General features: G+C 36.3%; 1 protein-coding gene across 3 annotated transcripts in view; it reads left to right on the top strand.

Annotated features, from left to right (window-relative positions):
* RAPGEF4 (Rap guanine nucleotide exchange factor 4) overlaps nucleotides 1-22,449 on the top strand; it is a 142,788-nt gene that overhangs the window by 17,853 nt on the left and 102,486 nt on the right. For all 3 annotated transcript variants that reach the window (XM_059475808.1, XM_059475807.1, XM_059475806.1), the window contains exon 4: nucleotides 3,724-3,870. In XM_059475808.1, coding sequence (XP_059331791.1) covers nucleotides 3,724-3,870 — 147 coding nt within the window. The remainder of the gene's footprint in view (nucleotides 1-3,723; nucleotides 3,871-22,449) is intronic.

Raw genomic sequence — 22,449 nt, 5'->3', positions numbered from 1 at the left:
GTAAGGGAACAGAAAAATTACTTCATAGTTTACTTTCATGTATATCCTTGGTTTCTCTGTTATAAAAGGAAATTTTTACTGAGGACAAACTGAACTGTGTCAAAGTAATAATAAGCAAGCGTCTCAAAATGCCAGCTTTGGCAAAACTCCTGTTAAACATAGAGATAGTACGACGTTCTAGAGTGATACAGATTGACAGATGAGATAAAGATGCAAGGTGTAAGAAAATGATGAAATCAAAAACAATCTAGCTACATCAGCTCCCTTGTAAACTCAAAATGTTGATCAAGCTAAACTTTCAAAGGAATGTCCCCAATCCCTTTGAGTCTAGGACTAGTAATGTCTTTCTCTGTTTTCTTCATTTCTCTTTCCGACACCGGGATATTATTTACACACAAAAATTCTGTTTGCCAGGTTGAGAAACTGAAGGTCACAAGTCAAGGAGGAGGGATACAGGATGATCCTTGAGATGATGGGGAAGGGAATAAAGCAGAGCCTTCTTTCTGATTCTCATCCATTCCATTAAAATGGTGTGGCAAATTCAATAATATTTTGGATTGATGGGGGGGGGGGTGAGGGAAAGGCTTAAGAATGCATTCCCTGCATGTGTCTCATGTGGCAGTAAGAGTCAGTGAAACTGAATACACAAGCAGCCTCTGATTTGAATGCTACTGTTTTATAGTGTGTACAGAGGACAGATAGAAATGGCAGCAATCTCATCTTTCTAAGTCTCTAATACTGCCTTTTAAATAGCTGTGTGAATGTTAGCTGGTTACCAGCCACTAGAACACCCTGCTGCTTCTGGGATTGCAGAGGGGAACAGCAAACAGGGAGTTTTGAGCTGCCAGCAGTCCTCCTGAAGTCTTCACTGAACAGCAGGAGATTCTTGAGTGTAAGGTTAACAGGCATAATAGGAAACACACCTGATTCCCCAGGAGGCTGGAGATGTATAAACAAGGGGTAGCGAGAAAATGGGGCTCTGAAGCCTCGAAGAAGGCATATAGGTCTGCACCCCAGTGGGCTGTGAAACTGCATTTCTGTGGAGAACTGTGATGGCTGGGGAAAAAATCTGAAAGAACTTGATAACTTGATGTGATGCATTAGGTTTTAGCTTTTATATTTTTCAGAGTCTGTACTGCTTTAGTGTGTAGTTCTGAGCTTCATATTAAGGGATGGTAAGCTCTCTTCACAGAGTAGCTAGAAAAAACAATTCCTCCTCTAGCTTGGGACCAAGGACAACTGATCCAAATTTCAGGCCCGAGAGCATAAACAAGGTGGACTGAAGAGAGGAAAACTAGAAGGATGGGACTTCATAACTTAAAGCTATAACTGGACAAATACCTCCAATATGCCAATGGACTAGAACTTATAAAAGTGAGAGACCTCGTGACCGGTTGTCCATTTTGTGACCATTTTGGTTCGTTTTGGGTGTAGCCCTGGCTGGGCTCTTGTACTGCCCAAGGTGTGTCCATGGAGCCCTTTTAATAAATAGCTACTTTATTCTTTAGCTCCATCTAGCCTCTTGTTAAGGTCATCCTTAACAAGGCATTGGATGGAAGCCTGGATTTTCCTTTAATGAATGTAGATAGGACCATTCCAGCCTCTTGACCTAACACTCCACAGTTTTAATTTATTTCTTAAGCTTAAATGCCTCATCAGAAGTTATCTTATAGTTTCTTAACCAACAATTATCCTTTTTGCTTCTCATGTCTGTTCTGTCATTAAAGATTATTCTTTAGGGTTGTAAACAGTCAGAGAAGGTGAAATGTTTAAAATGAGTTTTATTTTTTGAAAGGAGGGGAGTGAGTGAGAAGTTAGAAGATGTAAACAATATATATGATCTACCTACAGGAAAAGTTTCTTTTAGGCCAGGCTGTTTGGCTGTCCTGTCCTGAACAGAGCTCTTTTATCTGAACTTTCTGAATAGGATTGAGAATAAAGTATTGTATATCTGGAGATCAAATTTTGTATGAGCAGTAACCTCATTTTCTTTGTAGATCCTTTGAATGCCATTGTGAGTATTGTACCATGCATAGAGTGTTTCAGCTCTGAAATGTAAGCTTGGGAAGGCAGATTTCAGTGTATAAACTGTATTACAGTCTGTTTGTAGAGGGTTCTATTTAGGTGCCAAGGTGCTCATTCCTGACTATTCTTTCTGTTAAAGAAAATCTGTTCTTATTTTCCTTCCTTGAAAATTTATTTCTGACAGTTGGTAAATTTTTCCTAGATCTTCTCTGAGACATAAGTGATTTTGTTTTCCTGAACACAATTTTATATGGTAACATCTGTGTAAGAGCAATTTGCTATGGTTCAGGGAACTGGACTATTATGGGCTTTTGTCTGTGTATTGCAATTACAAAGCTACTAACTTTATATTAATAATATTTGCCTATTATGACTTATTCCATGCATGAAAGAAAAGCAGGGCAATTCTGAAAACAGAAAATGGTGCTGAAACACATTCATGCATCTCTCCTGGATTATCAGCCACGAGGATAACAAACGTTTCTGCTTTGATTTTGCATGAATCCTACATTTTAGAATTAAACTAGACTTCTCATGTTGTATCAAGTAAAGGTAGCATGTGTTTTTATATGTTTATTTGTAATTCTCTGTGTGCATATGCAATATTTTTCCTTTGTTAAGTACAGTTTGTATGATTTTAAATTTTTTATGCTATGGCTAATTTTTAAAATTACTTAACAGACCATCAGATAAGGCTCATCTCAGAAAAAAGACATGTGAGTGTTCAGCTTCAAGCCTGTGATGAGGAACAAAGCAACTTTTGAGCTGAAAATAGAACATGTATCTAAAGATCTTGATTCAAGCAAGTTGTTTAATGGCTACTTGTTTGGTCTGCAGTAGCTCAAAATTTTTATTGGAACTACTACAGAGGAGTTCCTGGCCAAGGGAGATTCATTTAGACATCATTTAGAATGGCATGTGCTCATATAGACTCCTTTGAAGTGGACTTTGCTGCTTGTTTGGGACCTTCTTATGGCTCTGTACATGGATCTGTTTTTTCCAGGTTGTTTGAAATTTGATAGTTTTCTTGAAATCCCTGATTTATGTGAAAAGTTTTTTTTTTTTTTGGTCTGGTAGTTGATTGAGAAGCATCCATTAACAATTGAAAGATTTGCTGGCATTTTCAGCAGAAGGGCCAAAAGTTGGTTCAACAGTACAAGCGCATTGCTTGTATAATAGAGAAACGCAATATAAATACAAGAGGATATTATAATTGAAAGTTACGTTTTCAGAACAGAAAACATAACAGGTGAATTTTCTTTCTCATGAGAGTAGCTTGTGAAGGACAGAAGTTTCTTTTCCAAGATTGCGTTTCTGATTCTAGTTACCTTCTCATCATCTCTGACATTTCTAAAGATCTCATCATCAGCGGTGTTTAGAGGTAGATTAACAGAGATCACAGGTTTCTGTAAAGATGAAAGTGATTCTTGTGTTCTCAGATTTGCATTCAGAAATGTCTAATTCAACTGATATAGAAATAGATATAGAAATATAGAGAATAGAAGTCCCACTTGTTTCTATGTTAAAGCTTCCCATATTGTTTTAAAAGAATATTGATTTTTTTGTTGATGATGCTTAAATTAAATTTCTTTCTAAGTAGATTGCAAAAGGATCTCAAGGCAGTGCTATTAAAAATAAGACACAAAAACTCTCAAAACATCCTGAAACATTTAATGTGTCCTTTTTTTTGAATCAAAGGATGCTGTGACGATATGCACTCTTGGAATAGGAACTGCCTTTGGAGAGTCCATTCTGGATAACACTCCTCGCCATGCTACCATTGTTACCAGGGAACATAGTGAACTCCTTCGAATTGAGCAGAAGGACTTCAAAGCACTTTGGGAGGTAAGTTCAGATTTATTTGCAGTTAATGCAGAAAAAAATGACTTGACTTTGAAAGCATTTGTAATATAGTATTGTTGCATCTCATGTTGGATGAGCCCTTGTTGCTGCTGGCATGTGCAGCCCCGGGATGGAATCAGCTGGGAGTGTGGCAATAAAATAAAACAAGGGATGGGAATGACTAAGGGGCTAGAAATGGGAAGCTTTAATGGAGATAAAAGGAGGCACGCAAGGTCACAACACAAAGCATAAACAGCACAGATGTACATAGCTCCTTTAGAAGACCCCCAAAAGGCATGAACACAGCCTTATATAGACATTATCTGAGGGCAGGGAACCAATGAACAGAGAGAAACAGAAACAATACCTTATGTGGAGCACAAGATTAACTAATCAGACGGCAGGGTTCAGAACATAATCTTATAAGGAATAACTTAATCTGCGTAATGTTCCCATCATCTTTTTCTTCTCCTTCACTTCTCACCATAACCTTACTAGAGATTTCTCATCTTAGCTTTGTAGTGTCCAGGGTCTAATGTTGTTATTTGCTGCATGGTTGGCCCACAGCCCATCCTCTCCAGGATGGATCACCGCATAGTATGATGACATTTATATCATAAGCAAAGTATAATTATTTTAAATTAGTTTGGAAAAAAAGGAAAGTTTTCATTTCTCTTTCGTGCTTCATATAATGTATGATTACATGCTCCTGTATTTCTTTCTTATAGGCCTCTTGTAATGAAATAACTTAGGTGGTAGAATTTCTGGTAGAATTTATTTATATACTGCAGGTGTTGCTCTCTTAGCCTTAATTTTGCTTTTATTGCCAGCTTTTATGAGGACAGTCTATTTTTATTATACTCTGAAATTTTAAATTATTCTCATTTTCTCCTGTCTCATCACCAGCTGTAAGGGGTTTAGAATTTGCAGATGGATCAAGATCACTTAAAAATTGACTTACTGATTACATGTGAATTCCCTGAAAACTTTCCTTTGTGGAAAACATACTGCTGAGGTTCTTCATTCTGTAGTGTGTCTACTTTGGTATCCATGCAGAGAAAACTTCATTAACGTGTTGCTGCAGAAAGTTACTGAACTTGAATCTGTTTGCAATTTTGCAAGCACTGCTTTTGGTTTGAAAAGTGTTGGGGGAACTGGAAGGCATCCTGTTGGCCTGGCCTACACCATTGCCAATTTGTACTTCCAGCTTGTTTGAAATGGTGACTGTAGGTGTTGTGCAGAGCTGCCAGATAGTGTGACAGTGTCCTAAAGCTGCAGGTCTAGGGACACTAATTATATTTAAGAAATAGGTGCTGGTTTTAACATTTTAGTTCAGCTTCTAACTGTGGATGGATGGATTTTTTTTCTTTGTTTTCCTATGAAAGAGCAGTATTATACTGCAAATAATTGTCCTGAAGCAGTTCTGAAGTCAGTATCAGAAAAAACGTCAGATCCCCAACTATCTACATTGATGGAGGAAATGGCACTTTCATCACCTGCCTGACAATATGTTACCTTGAGCACAGTTAATGGTGCAGCATTACCAAGCCGTGAAAGACCACTGTGTGAGTGAAACATGCTTGCCACTGAATGCCCTGACAGTATCAGATAATCGTTCTTTGAATTGCATAGCCAGGATTTGTACTGTTTTTTGGCAGGTTCTACAATGAAATTAAAATGTTTTGGCAATTTCTACAGTTACTGAAGTTTTGCAGTTAATTTGAAGAATCTGACAAGGCAATATTTTTTTGCAGTTCACAGGGGTTTTTTTTTGCTACAGCAGCTGCATTGTAGTTTTAAGCCTTGGCATGAAAAGATGAAATATGCCAGTGGTCTCATCTGTTTTAACATATGCAGCATTTGTCAGTAGTCAGAAATTTGATAATGTGGATAGTGCTTTACAAGATAATGATGGGTGGAATAAATCCAATTTCAGGTTTCTCTGGTAACATTTTTGTAAAAATTCACTTTTAATTGGTATAAGCACAGTCATTTCTCTCATGCATATGAAATTTCCTGCTAAGCTTTCAGAGATTGTTGTTCTCTTACCAGGATTATTGGAGACGTGGAGGTTCCCTTCTAAAAATTTTTGAATTTTATATTTAAAGTTGTTTTTAAAATAATTTCAACATAATTTGCTCTTTAATCACTGTAATACAGTTTAACTTCTAGCACTTTTGATGAATTTGCTGAATTTTTTGATGATAGATGCTTTTGTGGAAGATGATATGTGTTAGAAGTACTGGAGTGATCACAGGCAGCTTTAGCATACACCTTGTGTGTTGCAGCCTTTATGAAATTGAGCTGTAGAACACATCACAAATGCTGCAGGTGTCAGTCAGAGACCACAGTTTGGATTGTGGTGCTTCTTTGCCTTTTGTGCCATTTTACAGTGAACTTCTCATATATTTTGTTGTGTGTTCTTTCAAGGAGGCTATCCCTGTGCTCTCAGTGAGTGGAAAATTGTTCAATGAAATACAACTTTGCTGGTTGGTCTCAGATATAATAAAGTTGTTCATTTTTTCAAGGTAATACTTATTTCCTTGCAACCTGCTAATCCCAGAGTCTGCATAAACTGCAGCTAGCGTGTGATAAAGAGACAATGTTTAAAGTCGATAGAAAATTATGTAAGAAAAATTTCCCAACAGTAGCACCAGTTCTATATTATTGTTAGTATTGTTGTTACCTGAAGAAAGGTAAATACTTTTCTAAAGGGAGACATTTTATGTTTTTGATGCTGCGTTGTTCTTTCTGCTTTATCCTAAGGTTCATTTATCTTTGCTGTGATAAAGTCTGTATGAGGAAACTGTTATTGTTACATGTCATTCTGTTTTTAATTGTGTTTAGTGAAAACCCACACAAAGTCAAGAGTGGATCACAGATATTTAATACATATGGTACCATGGAAAAATGGGGAAAGGCAATTGTTGGTTCATTACAATCCAGATATTGTAAAATCTACTGTGGGCAAATTTCAACTGTCCACATAATGAGAATTTAATTCATGAAAGAAGTAGTTTATCCAGAAAAAAAAAAAGTAAAATATTGCCAAAATAATGTAATACTGCAGTATAAGAACAGCCTAAATAAATTGTAGGGTTAGTATTCTTAAAATGGTTACTGATTTTATGTGTGTAGAATTTTAATAATTAATAATAGAAGTGTAAAAATACAATATATGATATTTTTAATTTGTTTGGTTTTCCCCAAGAAATTAATTTTTGGGGAAATTTATTTCCTTCTTTTGAGAGAAATAACTAATCAAAACTCCTTTAACCAAATAACAGAGTTATTCCTTCAGAGGAAAGAAAATCCAATACTGCAATTTTAAGTATTTTTTCTTGTTTTTAGATTGTGAAGGTAATCTTGGAAAATGAAACAACAGAAATAGATTCAGTATTGGCTTTAATTTTCTGTACAACTAATCTGAAGTGCTAGGAGTAAAAGCTATGAAATGTCCTTCTTAACACTAAAAATTTGTTAATACTGAAGCCTACTGATGAAGTTCACATTTGCAGCAAATATTTTTATATCAATGCAGTTCTTTGAAAGACAATTACATATCCATTATGCTGCTTATGAAACTTTTAGTGTACATCCTGAAACTAGATTTTGAGAGAAAGTTTATCTATTTTAATTATTTCTAAGTTTAGAAAGAATTTTCAGTATCTCTGAAACTTCGTATTGTGAATTTGCAGACTTCTCTGAGTTTTGTTTAAATTGAAAAGTAACTTATCCTGTATTAGCTGTATTGCTCTAAGCAGCAATGGTATTGGTATAATGATTCCCAGATTAGATATGTTTTACTGATGTACTTAATGCGCAATATACAGCAAAGGTATTAATTTCCATGAGTACTAGTGTAGTTGGGTCTATACCTGAAAGAAAAAGAGATAGCTACTACTAAACTGACCTTTTTTTTTTTAAATTAGTATTAGTCTGCCAGCTTTTTAAATTTAAATATTTTTTAAGTAAAAGATAGGATATTCTTTGTAAAAATACAGTAAGGTGCCTTCTGTAATACATGCAGCCCTATATTCAGTCAGCCCTTTAAGTGCAGAAAGATTTTCTGTGACCTTCATTTCTATCAGTCAGGGGATGCTGGTCAAAACAAATGACATTGTCCTGATAACAACAATTACCAGTTAAAATGAGCCAGTCTTTTATCTAATGACTGTGTCTGTTAAAGTAGCATCCTGTTGGGGAACATCTGTTGATCTTCTCTGCTTACTCATCCTTGGAGACTCGTTGTCTATCAACGCTGTTACAGCGGATTAAAGATGATGAAATCTCACACTGAATTCTCACACAGCTGAACACTGTTTCCTGATAAAGAGCTAGTAGGTTATGGGAATCGCTGGTGATTGTTCCTTTGTGCACCGAATGTCCTTGGCTTTGGTGTCTGAAGAGCACTAAAAACGTGAAAAAAGTAATTCGTTACTGTTACAACGCTGTAGACTTCCAAGATACTCTATGGATCTGTAGGAAAAACTACAGTTTGTGTTGATGAGGGCTTGCTTTCCTTCCTCAGCATGTAAAGTGATTGTGGTGCTAGCTACCTCGCCCAAAAAACAGCTTCAAAGCACAAAGGAAAATACATCCAAAAATAGACATGAAAATAGAAGGCTACGCATGGGGAGCTCTGGTCACGCACATCCTGTTGAGCACTACCTTGCTCCACCCCTAATAACTGGATTCTTTTAAACAGAGTCGGAGGGAAATGAGTGCATTTGAGCAGTGTGATCATTACAGTTCTCCGTAATTCATCCTTGAGCTTTGTCTTTTCATGCAGTTGTAAACTGATTCAAACCCAGACAGGAAGGGAGTGAATCTGCTGAGAGGTGACTTATTTTTGGAGGTCTTTCCTACTGTGGTGTATTACTCAGCCTTCCTTGGATAACATACAAATAACCGATTTCCTTTTGTGTGGACTGTGTTAGAAGTTACTGAACATGCCTTGAGAAACACTTGAGTAATGAAGAACAGCTATTACTTCAGCATGCAGTGACTTTGGAGAGAGGGAGACTTGGCCCCCATAAGGTCAATAAGGTCAGAATAATTTTTTTTTTTTAATTCCTATTCAGCAGCCCTTACACATCTTGTAAACTGATAAACTGTAGTGATAACTTGATAACTTGCTGCTTGCTTTTGCCCATCTGCTGTTAATTCAGTAGCCCTCAGCAGACTGAACTGCTCTGTAATGATAGCTTTGGGAGAAGCAGCTATCTTACCCCCTTTGTTTTCTGAGCACTGTGAGCACTAGGTTTTAATGAGCTAGTTTAAAACCAGGTCTGTCAGAACAGAAGTTTTACATGCCATTTCATTGGAATGCCATGTAGGAAGTACATGTATGAAAGGGGATGCTATAGCACTATTCTGTGGGGTTTCTGAATAATGCTTGAGTTCATCAGAATTGGGACCACAGCTCTCCGTATATTTGTATGGAATATCAGTTTGTCACTTTAAGGTATATCTAATCACACCTCTCATATCAAGGTATAAAATCATTTTATGCCTCATTTTATGTCCTGGAATTATAGCAGTAGGAATTATGAAGGCACGTAAAAATACATTGAAAACAAATATGGAAGGATTTTAATTTTTATTGGTTTGGTCATATTGTAAGTGCATTGTTTGTCAAAGGAGGTTACTGCATGTAACCTTGTGTAATGCAATAGGCAGCATTTCAGAGGTGGCCTTTGCCTTGCCTTAAGCTGTTGGAAAATACATGTTGCATTGTTCAATGACAATGTTCTTTCTCTGGCAGGCTCCTGAACACTTCAGTGTGTTTAAGGCGTGTTAGGAATCTCACATAAATGTCAGTACTTTCTAATATACCTTTTCACCAATGAGTACTACAAACCAGAAATTCTTTCCAGTTCATTTGAGTGAGAGATTAAATTTGATCTGAGAAATGAAATATTGGAAGAGGAGAATCAAAGAAAAAATCAGATTAATGTCCAGCCCCTAAACTATCACCTTGATTTATGGTGTACCACTCTGCCCGTTTATTGCCCAGTAATCAATTGCAGAAGTCTCTGCCCTGATTTACTGATTTCCCATAGGCAAACATAGTAGAGGTATAAAACTACAGCTAATAAAATACAGAATATTTAGCTTTGCAGGATGGGTGATCATGGGATTTAAAATAGTGAAGTGCTTGGAGACCCACAAAAGTATAAAAAGATGGTCATGGAACACTCAGCTGTCTTTACCCGCTTCATGTCACTCTCTCCATTGACTGCTCAAATGATTCCTTGATGATTTGTCTCTCTAATGGGATTTTATTTGAGAAACGTGAAAGTGGTCAAATTGTGGTAGCCTGCATTTTCAATGTACCCAGAATACTGTGTTCACCAACCTCCCAAATAGTCATCTTGTCAGAATAAGGAAGAATTATTCCATGTTATCAGATACAGAATACAAGACAGAAGAGAGTTGTGGAAGTGATGCCTGGAGAGGCTACCTAGAACAGAGGCTAGGCAGAGTTAAAGGTAGGTATTTATTGAAAGGCCTTCAAAGGCTGAACCTTGGGCAGTGCAGGAGGCTCGCAGAGACTACAGCCAAGATGGACAACTATCACGGGGTTTTTTGGATGGGTATAAATTTGATCTATTTGCATATCAGAAGTTAATTATCCAGTTACAGCTTCAGGTAATGGAGTCACATTCCCCCAGTTTGCCCTCTACTTCACTGTTGTTTACATTTTTTGGTGCCTGAGAAAGTGAGGTGTCCTTGAATTTCAGGTCTAGAGAGAAATTGGTTTGTCTGAATAAAATGGGAGAACAGTAGCTGAGAGTCTGTGGAGTTTTAGAGTTATATACTAAAGCAGTACTGATCTGAAAAATATAAAAGCTAAGTCTTAAGGCATCAGAAGGACCCAAGTGTGTGGAATCTGTTGCCTTATGTTTTCTGCTAATCTCAGCTGATAACAAATACAAATTTTTATGCAAAGACACAGAGCTAGTGTGAGAGACACTGAAAAATGAAGTGATGTTAGGCAAGATTTTTTTTCTATAGGAACACATGGAAGGAGGAAGAATATAAAAAAAATCCCTGTGCCCTGTTTTAGAATATGACAGTAAACACAGAATTGGCTAGATGTGAGCAAAGCTGTGAAAATAGCTAACATCCCACCTTCATACATTGTGTTAATACTGAGAAAGCATGCAAGTGAGTAGCAGGGAAAGATTCCAGAATTGTTATTATACCAAGAAAAAGTGCCAGATAGTGCTCCCAGTTTTGCTGGTATGAATTGAACATATTTCAAATGAATACAACACAACTGATTTATTACATGAGGAGCTACATGGGAGCAGATTCTGGCCTTTAGTACTGCAGTTACATTGGTTTTGATCATCTTCATAATATGGTTTTAGTTTTCATCCTTTTGTTTTGCTTTTTCAGACATTTCTAATTTTAACGAGTGATGCTCTCTCTGGTAGAGCAGATTTTAATGAGCATGAAACAGCATTTAACCCTCAGGAGCCAAACATACATCAGAGCCAGCCATGTTTGTCAGCATAGCACCATGATGACTGCTGCTTTTGTTTGGTTATATTAAACACTTCATATTTTAAGAATAGATACAGATTTTGTGAACAGTATTTATGACAGTCTATATCCTAAGGTAACCTTCCTGGCCATGGGCAATGGAAAAGCTTTTCTAGGAACAAGATTTTTCACTTCAGTTATGCAGCATTTCCCTTGGCGTGATATGTACTGATGAAAGTGTAAAAGCATTTTGGGAGAGTCTTGCTGTGATAAGTCCTTTGCTAAATAATGACATTGTGACTGAAAAATTCATAACTGGTAATTGTCTGCTCTGTTTCAGATTCTTTACTGTGTTATTATTATGATATTCAATATTGTCCATGAGGCAGAATTCTTGGAGAAGACCTAGTTAGTTTTAACTCAGAGTGTCTCTTTCTTTGTTGTTATTCTTGGTTTAAGGTGACAGTCAGTGGTGCTTCAGATGCCTCTTAAGCAACTGAAAATGCTGGTTGGAAAGGTCTTGATCCTTCTTCATGTCTCTCTGCAGCAAACTTTCCTGGTGCATGTTCTTGTGTGTCATCCCTACAACTGATTTGTATTTTGTCTCCTGATTTATTCTGAATCTATATCAAAGGCAGCATTTTGTGACTCTGTCCCTGATCACCGTGCAGAAGTGGAATAGGACTGTGTAGATTTGGCTTCTCTTGAGCCATCCTACCATGTCATTTCTGCAAGTGCTGTTCTGTATCATTGTAATAATGACCATCTGTTTGAACCCTTTGTTGAATCCCATTATACCAGACACTGTGCAAAAATATGTTGTCATTCCTATCTTCATTCCATATAAATGCTTATATGTTCATTAGCACTTCAAAAGATCTTAAATAATATTGCAGAAAGCTTGACTTATTTGAGGTTGTTTCTTGGATAAAAAAGAATTGAAACATCCAGAAACATATCAGTCTCCCTGTTAAGTAATGCCTTTATTGGTTTTCCCATATTTTATCATGGTTAGATGTAAAGTTAATTCATCTGATTTCCAAGAAAAGAAAGTATTTTGATTGATTCTTAAAATATTTAAATTACAGAAAATCATCTGACAAACTGAAATGTATACACTTAAAGTCTGCAGGTGTTTTTCAGGCTGCAATTTTTCTTGGAAGCTTTACTGCCAAACTTGCACTTTCTATAACCAGCTTTTTTATTAGCAAAGAAAATGTTTTTCATCCTCAGCAGATTGTATTATTAAATGTGGTATCTCTAAGCATGATGTGCTAAATGGCAAAAACATATATTGCAAAACACAACTGGGAGTCTATGAATAATACTTCAGGAAAAAAACTTCTGATCTTTCATTAGTTCATTTTTATTAAGTAAAAATGTCTTTTAGAAGAATCATAACATTTGAAGCTTATAAAATTGATTCTGGCTTTTTTCCCAGACATACTTTTTGCTCTCAAATATGTCTCATTCTCCTCTGTCACAGAGAGAAAAAAAAGCCTAACAGAATTATGTTTTTTCAGATATGTGTGCATATATAATCTGCTCTGTATCTAATATGTATTGTGTATGTAGATGCTACAATGCAAATTTAGATTTGCCTTGTCAAACTTCTGTGTCAGATTGCCTGGACCTTTGTTCTAGCTCTTTGTGGTTGGCAGTTTCCCTTTCCAGCCTTGAAGTGCATACCAAAGTGATCAGCTGCATAGGGCTTTGCTTACGCTTCTCAACCTCTGGATTTAACACAGACCATCCCTTCAGTGTGCTGTTGTATTTGAATGGGTTATTTCAGAGATGGACCCTTTCTGACCTTCTGGTTGGTGTTATCTATGTCCTTTGTCTCTTTTCAGATGAATTGTACTTTTTCTTCCTTACAATAGAGGTTTATCTATTATTACTCTTAGTTTGCAGGTTATTGAGAGAAATTGCAAGCCCTTAGAAGCTTGAGATTTTTGTTGCTTTATGGCAATTGATACAAGTGATGGGTTCCTCCAAGGCATTGCTACACAGAGTGCGTGCTTGCATTCTGCATTTCAATGGCTGCTTTCTGCTTTGTACTATATTATGGGTGAGGCAAATTATCTGATACCATTTCTTGGATCAATGGATATGTTTTAATATCTACATTTTAAAAATCCATTAGCTGAAACCTGGCAGCATTAAAAAAATTTAGCGATCTTTGACAAGGAGTTTTGTGGTAGTGGATGATCTTAAAACAGATTAGCACAAGCTGAAAGCAAGGCTGTTGTATCATAGTATGTCTTATTCCTTTTTAATCCCACAGTGTGGTGTAGTTAAAAAATATTTTTACAAAATATTTTAAAAATGTTCACTTTCATGTAGCAAGAGTAATGAAACATACAGGTCCTATTCAGTGGAATGTAAATTTTATTTTTAGTGAGTACTCCCTTGAATGGGTATTCTGCAACTTAAAAGAAGCTAAACCCCAGACATTATGAATAGTTTAGGCATATGGATTAATAAATGGGTTCAAAAGAAGAGTGCTCTTTGCTTGCATTAGATAGTACAGTGCTCATAAATACCTTTTCCTGGTCATAATCAGAATTCAGTGATTATTAGAAACCTTAGCCTGGTTCCTCCCTTCTTTTCATCCATGGTGAAATACTACCATATTGAAATCAATGAGCATTGTGAGATTTCAACCCAGGTAATTACTAATTGCTTTTTTCTCCTTGTATAATATGCAGCATGGGCTGATGACGGTAGTGTTCAATTCTCTTTAGCCTTATCCCTTCTGTAGCAGTTTCTACCCCCTGATACAGCTGATACAATATGAGAACAAGAGGCTGGAATCCCTCAAATGATTTTGTGCCTAAGTACTTCGGGGGGGCTTAACACAATGGTCAGCCCAGTACTGAGGGAAGTCATATCAAAGCCTTGCGAACTCTCGGCATCCCTCAGGTACGCTTAAAAAGGAAGATATAGAAAACTAAGACCTAAATATGGAGTATCTCTCCTCTGGCAGAGAATAAGAATTACAGGGCTCAGCCTGTCATCTTTGCTGATTATGGCCAGTCCCAGATATCAAGAAAAGAAAGAGATTTAAAAAAACCCCAAATAGTCCATGTGCTTGCTCTTGAATCAATCCTCATTTCAATTTGAGCAGTAAAACTCCAGTTACAGTTCTCATGGTTAGTGGGTATTGCTCAAATTCCATTCATTCAGTGAGCCAAAAAGTTCCTAGAAATCTGTTCACCAGGAATGTGAAAGGTCCTCCTGACCCTCAGAAATGTTTAAATCTCAAGGGGATTTATGGAAGCAAGTCTGCTTATGGATAAATATTTTTTGTTTGGTGAATAGTTGTTTATGCCACAAATATTGAAGAACATCACACAAGATGTGGTGCCTTTTAAGGCATGTGTTCCATGTATTTTTGAACTATCTCATTAATTAGATGTTCATAAAATTTGTGTTTTCATCTAGTATTTCTATTACAGGCTGTTGTTGAAATCAGTGGTTTAGCAGAATATGTGGATTCATACCATCAGTCTGGTGTAGTGCTTATAGCTTGGTTTCTTTATCCTTTATCCCATGCCTGATTACATACGACCATTAGTGTGTATTTGCTCTGAACTCTGCTTAAAATACCTTCTCAGTTAAATCACAAATGAAGAAGTTGAAAGAAACCTGAAACTCACAATTAAAAGTTTACACATTAAATCTTCTGAATGAACTTTACTTCTGTTAATTTCAAGTTACATTGATAAAATACTGTTTTCTTTCTAGATGCTGTACATAGCTTTAAGCCAGGCTTATATAACAGCTGTTTGAGGGTGATAAATAATAAGCATTTAAAGTGAAACCTTGCTATCCTGTATCTAATACTGAACTGATATAGTTCAACCTGATGACATTTTAACCTCTGACCATTTCCCAAGTAGTTTCTGTTATATTTTGCATACCACCACTCTCTTGACCTTTGAAAAATATCTTTTTTGACTACGAATCCTTCCTTTCTTGAAGTATTAACCAAAACAGACAAACAAGCTCTATTCTGTTTATTACCACAGAACCCTATCCACATATTCCTGAGCGCGGGTTAGTGGAATCAGGTACAATTTTGTTTTAGTATAATAAAAATACTCATTAAAATATGATTTTTGTGTGACCTAATCTTTCAGAAACTGAGTCCTTCAAAGAAGTCATGCTGTTCTGAAAGGATTTGTTATAAAGGAACTTGTTTGAGTAACTTAGTCTTTTATACTTAATTCTCTCTGGGGATAATGCTGGAGACTCTCAGTACAATTAAGAAAAGATTAAAAGCTCAGTACAGACTTATTTTCTTTTTTCTTCCTTTCTGCCAATACCCTTCAAGCCTATATCCTCTCTGGAAGGATGAAACATTTTTCAAATGCCTTTTTTCTTTCTGCTGTCGTTTCTCAGTATTCTGGTATCTATCCCTTCCACAGATTTATTAATACGGTTTTTCTTTCTGCATTTGTCACTTCTGTTCCTGCTAGCATTTAATGGAAGCTTTGTTGAGCTCTGCTTAAGGGTTTATTGGGTGTTTCTCCTTAGGTTTATCTGTGGCATTTTGATCTTACTAGGTAACCAGCAATCATGAAGAAGTAAGGAAATAATTCTTGCACTGTTAAAGGTGGTGACAACTATGCTGTCACTTAGTATTTCTTAGCACATTTGCTCTGCAGAGCTAAAGGAGTGAAATGTAGTAGAAGTGTAGGCAATTAAGCAGATATGTCTGAATACACTGATGCAGCAGCAGAGTTAATTCCTGTACCCATTTTACATAATGTGTTATCAAGGAAGAGCTACACTTCAGTCTGAGCCTGTAATATCTGGGGCATTTACTTATGCTGTTGCTGTGGTATGGCTGAAAGACTATATGCTTTGAGATTATAATAGAAATTCACATCAAAACTTTCATTTTTGTTTCTTTCTGATGTATTTACATACATCTGCCACTTGGAGTTGCCTTATAGAGGGTGTTATCTGCATCTGTCCTCATATACAAAAGATACTTGGTGTAATTTTATTCTAAGAGACAGACTTTTCCTGTTTTAACAAGAGAATGTGGATTTTTCCGCCTTTTACACTTTCTGAATATTCAACTTCAGGACTGATATATGCTATCAATCAGCCCATTAAGTATTGATACTTGAGTGGATTCTTGTAAACTTTGCGCACTAAAGTTATGGGAAGATGTGGGGCAAAGGAAGTACTGCTGTTGCTTCCAGCCCCAGCAACAGTAGGAATACATATTTTCCTAACACAAGAGTTCTCCAAGACATTTATTATACGTGGGTATCCATACTGTTAATCTGAGTATCATTTCAAAATGGCAGGTGAATTTCCTTTCCTGGTATCCATTAACTGGACAAAGTCTTTGGATAAGAATTGAGTTAATTTTTATTGAATAAAATATAATAAGTGGTTGTGGTATCCTGGAGGAGACCATGAGTTGTATTTTCTCTTCTTATGTAACAAAATAATTAATATTACTAGTATGAAGTTTCTGCTTTTTAATGTGGGAATGAAAACTCACAAAAAACAATCTGTGAAACTGGTCAGCAAGTAGTTGCTACAGGGAGATGGAGGGGTACTTTGTATTTGCCTGCCTTGCTTGAAATTGATGTGGGGTTTGAATCAATAATAAGTTAGAAATGCATTTAAAAGTCTGCTTTGCAAATTTTTTTTTGTGAACAACAGCCTCTTCACAAAACAGTGTTTTGTTCATTCCTTCCCCTCCACTTCCCCCTCCTTATTAGCTATCTTCCCTTTTAGTAGAGTTCTAGTGTGTTTTTTTTTCAGTAGAGGAGTGATGTTTAATTAAAAGTTACTTGCATGTTTTCAATTATAGATGATAATTTGTTTGACTTTACACTCTCAATTGCCTTGAGTAATTTCCTGTAGAAATACATATAATCCATTTGCATGTTTGGAGTATTAGTGTGTTGTTTCCATAGCTTGTGTGTAACACTTAAGGAAACCACTGGAGCCTGGAAAGAGCAGATGATGCTTTTTAGTGGCAAACGGTGATACAATGGCTATTCTTTCCTCTCCTTGCTGAATAGTTGTGGAATCAACTTTTTTCACAGAACTGGAAGTTACGTTATCAAACCAATATGTTGTATCAGTAAAAATTGGGAGTTTGGCAGGGGGGGCAGCAGTAATGTTACATCCATAAGCACTTAACACCAACCAGCACTGACATATGTAAATTCCTAACTTCATGGTCTCATGTAGTATAGCAGAGAAAATACATATTAACACACCCCAATATGTTCATATATGTCAGAATTTCATTATAGATAAATACATAGCTTTTAGCTGAAGATAAGGGAGCAGGAGGCTTACATGTTATTGGGCCATGTATTAAAACCACAGTTTATTTGGTCTACCAAAATGAACTCTTGTGTTGAGTCCAAGTGGGACACAGTATATTGTTCTGCTCTCCAGGGTTCAGAAGACATGAACTCAAAACTGGGAGAAGTGATGAGAAGGACTGCAGTGGTAAGGGAGATGGACTGTTTGTTTTATATGATAAAAGCACATGTCTGGGTTAGTCTTGGTGTGAAAGCTGATCTGGAATTTGGTTGGTGCCTATAAGTAGACAAGACCACCATTCAGGGGGTGTAAACTGTTAAAGCATGGTGCTGCTCAGGATCAGATGGGTACTAAGCAGCTTGAGTGTTTAAGTGTACATCAGAAATTTCTTTCTAACCATCAGAATGATGAGGTTCCAGACAAACTTCTGATAGGAGTTTGGGCTCAATATAAATGGTAGTGTTTGAAGTGGAGTTGATTTTTGTAGAATGATTCTATGTGCATCTGCAGTAGAAGCTGCAATGCTGTTTGTACGCCAGATTTAAAGATTTCAGGCTAAAGGCTAAGTACCTTTTTTGCAGTACAGCAAATGAAATGGCCAGGTGCTGCCCACTCAGTGCTGGGGATGCCTTGAAGCTCTTTTTTCACATACCTTCCCTCAGGAGATTGTCACTTTTTCTAGATGCCCTTCTTTAGTCATGCGTTTCATTCCCTATCAACAACATACCAAAAAAAGGAGGAAAGCTGGGGAGGCTTGAAGTAGTCTCATGCAGTCCCACACCAAGATCTAAAGCTGCCTTTGAACAAATACTCTGCTAATGCTTGTTCTTAGGTCTTTGTTACATTCTGTCTCCAAGGTTGTGTGCTCCTGTGGCAGGTATATGTGTAATCCAGAAAGCACTTTGAAATGGATGTGACCACATTAGACTTCCATATTAGAGCAAAAATAGTCTTCTGTTTTAGCATTTTTTATAAAGTAATGAGTTGATTCAGTTTCACTTTCTTTCCTGGTTAGGGTACAACAGTCCATATAATGTTTTTTAAAAATGAATACTGACAATAGACATTGAATAGGTCTTTATGAATAGCTAGAATTTTTCTGCTGGTCAAATATTGCTAGTGTTCAAGCAGCACACATTTCTTGTTTAATATTCAGGTATGGCATTTGGTTCTTAAAAGCAGGGAGAAATACTTATATGATCAGAAAGAGTAGCAGCTAGGAACAGCAGTGATGTGAGTCATTTTGACAGTGAGCAGACTTGTCAGAATGCTCACATTTTCAAGACAAGATGGTCTAAGACATCCATTTTTTTCCTAAATATTTGTCAAAGTCCTTATAAAAATTTAAACAGCTGTGTCTCATGGTGTCTTGAATTGAAAAGATAATGAATTAACAATTGTATTTTACTGCTAAAATAGTAGGTGTTTACTGCAAAGTGAAAATAGTAACAAAAAGATTTAGTCATGTTCTTTGTAATACTTTTAATAGTTGAATTTACCAATCCCATAGTGTAAAATATATCAATCCTAAGGCAAAAAGAAAGATTTTGTAATAAATGAATACACTGTAAGGCAATGAAATAATTTTTAACTTAATCAATTTATATATTAAGTACCTTTAACATAGAAGGCACTTAACTTGCTTTTTTTTCTCCTAAACCCTGTTTGTGTGAATTAATTTCACATTGTCCACTTCTTTGGGATAAACTAGAGTTTCACTGTGTATAGCACAATGCCTTTGTGTTACAAAGTGAAGATCCCATGGTTTTGGCTGAAATGTCGCTGCATTACATCTCTTGCCTAGGGCCCTCTGCATAGCAGAATATTCCTTTAACAGAATAAATCACTAGAAGACTATAGCACACTTACTGGAACCATTCTACTGCATCTCTGATTACTGCTCTTGCCAAAAGTGTTAAAAAATAGGCTCAGTGGATAAAATATTCTATTTGTGTGGGACTACCTGCTTTGCAATGGTTTCAGAAAGAAAAGAAATTGTGCTACGTTCACTGGCTCTTTAATTCGGATTGCCAATGATAATGCAGGGTCTGCGCTGAAGAGAGGTAGGATACAGAAGCAGAAACATTAGTGCTAATCTGCTGCAGAAGGACGAGATAAATCAGCACAGCTCTCATACATCACTGAGAGAGAAGCTGATTGCAACTTGACCATGTGCCTAAGTGGTCACATCAGCAACAAGAACGGAGCATGGATAAAAAACCTAAAATGTATCCTTAGGGCTACTTGCTGTGCACGACCTATAATAACACATCAATGTAAGTTTAAGATTCCTTTTTTGTTGGTTTCATTCTGTTGCAATTGTTGTTGTTTACTAGAGTATATTTTTATTTTGCATAGATTTAGGGAAATTGCAATGGAGCTTAATACTAAGCAGATAATACTTGGATACTGTTTATGTCTGTGAATAGTAATGGGCTTATTGCTGTGCGTCTCAACATAGTTATTTCTTTGAAGATGTTTTAATATTTAATCCTCTAAGTCATATTCTGGGAATTGAGGAAGGTTTTGAATGAGATGATAGTGAGATCTCCCTTTATAATTTCTGTCATCTTATGTTTCAAAATTATCTTAAAAAAATTTATTTTTACTGTAAGAATTTTTGCTTTCTATAAATTTTTTTCTGTTAAGAAAAGTGCTTACAAAGACTGATTTATCTGGACCTTTTTATTCATGAATTTAGTGCAGATGGTAATTTTCCTGCATTTTTAAAAATTTGTGCAATTGTTTAATTTAGTGTCATTTAAGCATCTGCAAAAAGGGAAGGCAGGGATAAGATGAAAACTGAATAAGCATTGATTGCTAGTCTGAAAATTAAATTTTAAAACTTTTTGCAGTAAATCTGATTTCGGTTCATTTTTACTGAATTAGATTATCATATTTAAATTGAGGCTACTGTACAGCAAACAAATGTGTGAAACTATCCTGGAGAGCACACATTTCCTGCTGTACCTGACGTTAAAGACGTTGATTGTAACTACCCAGGAGTATCCTAATTGTAGAATTCAAAGCAGCATGTTTAAATAATGCATGGGAAAATAAAAAGGAAAGGTGGAATTTTGCTGTTCAGATGTTAAGGTGATGCTTTGCCTCAAGAGAAAAAAATGTGTAGTAAAAGCTATTGATGTGGAATCTCAGGCTGTCTCTCATGGCTTTAGGCAAAAAGGCAGGGAAACCCAAAGCAGGTCTTGCTGTGCAGTCTGAAAGCAAGGGAAATTTGGAAGCATTTATGAAAATCCACTAATATTTCTGTATTTATTTACTTGTTTCTAGAGAAAGAAAGTGGCTTTAAATAAACTAATTAAAAATATGTTAAAGGAGGTGTGAAAGGCACTTGAGAAAGTAGGTATAAACATACAGAGCAACATCTATTTATTTTATAGCATTGTAACTGTGCCCAAATATAGTTGGCAGGAGGCTTAGAAGCAGCCTGTATGAGTGTGTCTTCAAATGGTTTATTTTTGTGGCAATTGAAAAATGCAGGGATAGTTGTGTGGCTGTTATCCACTTCACAGACCTCAAATAGTCAGCGTATGGGCCAGTTTCAGATTTTGTAGCACAGGTGGTTTTTTTTAGATCTTAGCCAAAACAAAAGGTTTACCTGTTAGTAGTTGCAACTTTCCTACAGGACTGATGGATGGAAATAGAGAAGAGGGAAGGTAAAGCTGTGTTGCAAAAAGGGTGCTCATTCTTCCCAGCAGAATAAATAAACAACCTAGCCAACTGGCAGATGAAACATGGACCAAGTAGAGAGTTTATTTTTATACAAATGTGCATATGGATGATCATACAGGCCCTCAGTTGTACTTAGCTCCTGAAGCAGGGGATCCATTGGGAACTCACAGCTTTAGCAGTCTGACTTAGAAAATAATAAAAAGAGAGGAAAGCTGTACAGCAACAGGAAGCAAAGACGAATGGTGATTTCTTTGATCTTGTTATGTCTGTTCTAGTGTACCCAATGTGGTCTTAAGTTGTCAACTTCATGGCAGAGATTCCTATGTTTTGTTCTTTGAAATACTCTCTTTACACGTGACAGAGTAATATAATCAGTCTGGCTCCTCTTAATGGAGCTAGGCTTCTGTTGGTGAAATAAAGGCATCCTTTTTTTCTGTCATCTGTGTTCATTGGAACAGCAGGAGATTATTCAGGTTGATGAAAATAACCAAACAAGTAGTTTCCCTTGTTTTGAAGTTATTCTGAAGAGTTAGAATTCCTATATCTGCTAAGATGCTCTATAGTTGTGTTGATGTTGTGATCTTAAAACAAACATTTGCTTCCATGTGTTTCTGTGAAATTTCATAATGTGGTCACACTTAAATTAGATGCTAAATTAATTGCAGTGCATATGACAAAATTGGAATTAGGTAACTGCTTTTTTAAAGTTTCATTTTCAGTTGAAGAGACAAAAGTCTATTGTGGGCTGAATATGGCTGTGATGAACTTTCCATTGGACAAGACAAGTCTCAACCTCCTCCTCCAGAGTGAAATTCTGTGTTTGTCAGTCTGTTACCCTGTTTCACTGTTACTTGTAAAGCTCTTTCACTGGACTCCAACAAGGTCTTCATTTTCACCTTCAGTTTTAGTCAATAAATTTATGCTAAGTAGTTTCTTGTGCTTTAAAATGTGCTAATGGACACTAATACCTGCACTTTCAGAGCTGCAGGGAGCTCCTGATGCCAATTTCAGCATACTGAATTTGCTACTACTTATGATATTTAGGAAAACAGCATAAAAATATTCTTGTTACATTTGAGTTCAGTGAAA

The sequence above is a fragment of the Ammospiza nelsoni genome, chromosome 7, assembly GCF_027579445.1.
Source record: "Ammospiza nelsoni isolate bAmmNel1 chromosome 7, bAmmNel1.pri, whole genome shotgun sequence".
NCBI classification, from domain to species: domain Eukaryota; kingdom Metazoa; phylum Chordata; class Aves; order Passeriformes; family Passerellidae; genus Ammospiza; species Ammospiza nelsoni.
This window is presented reverse-complemented; position numbering and strand designations above follow the sequence as displayed.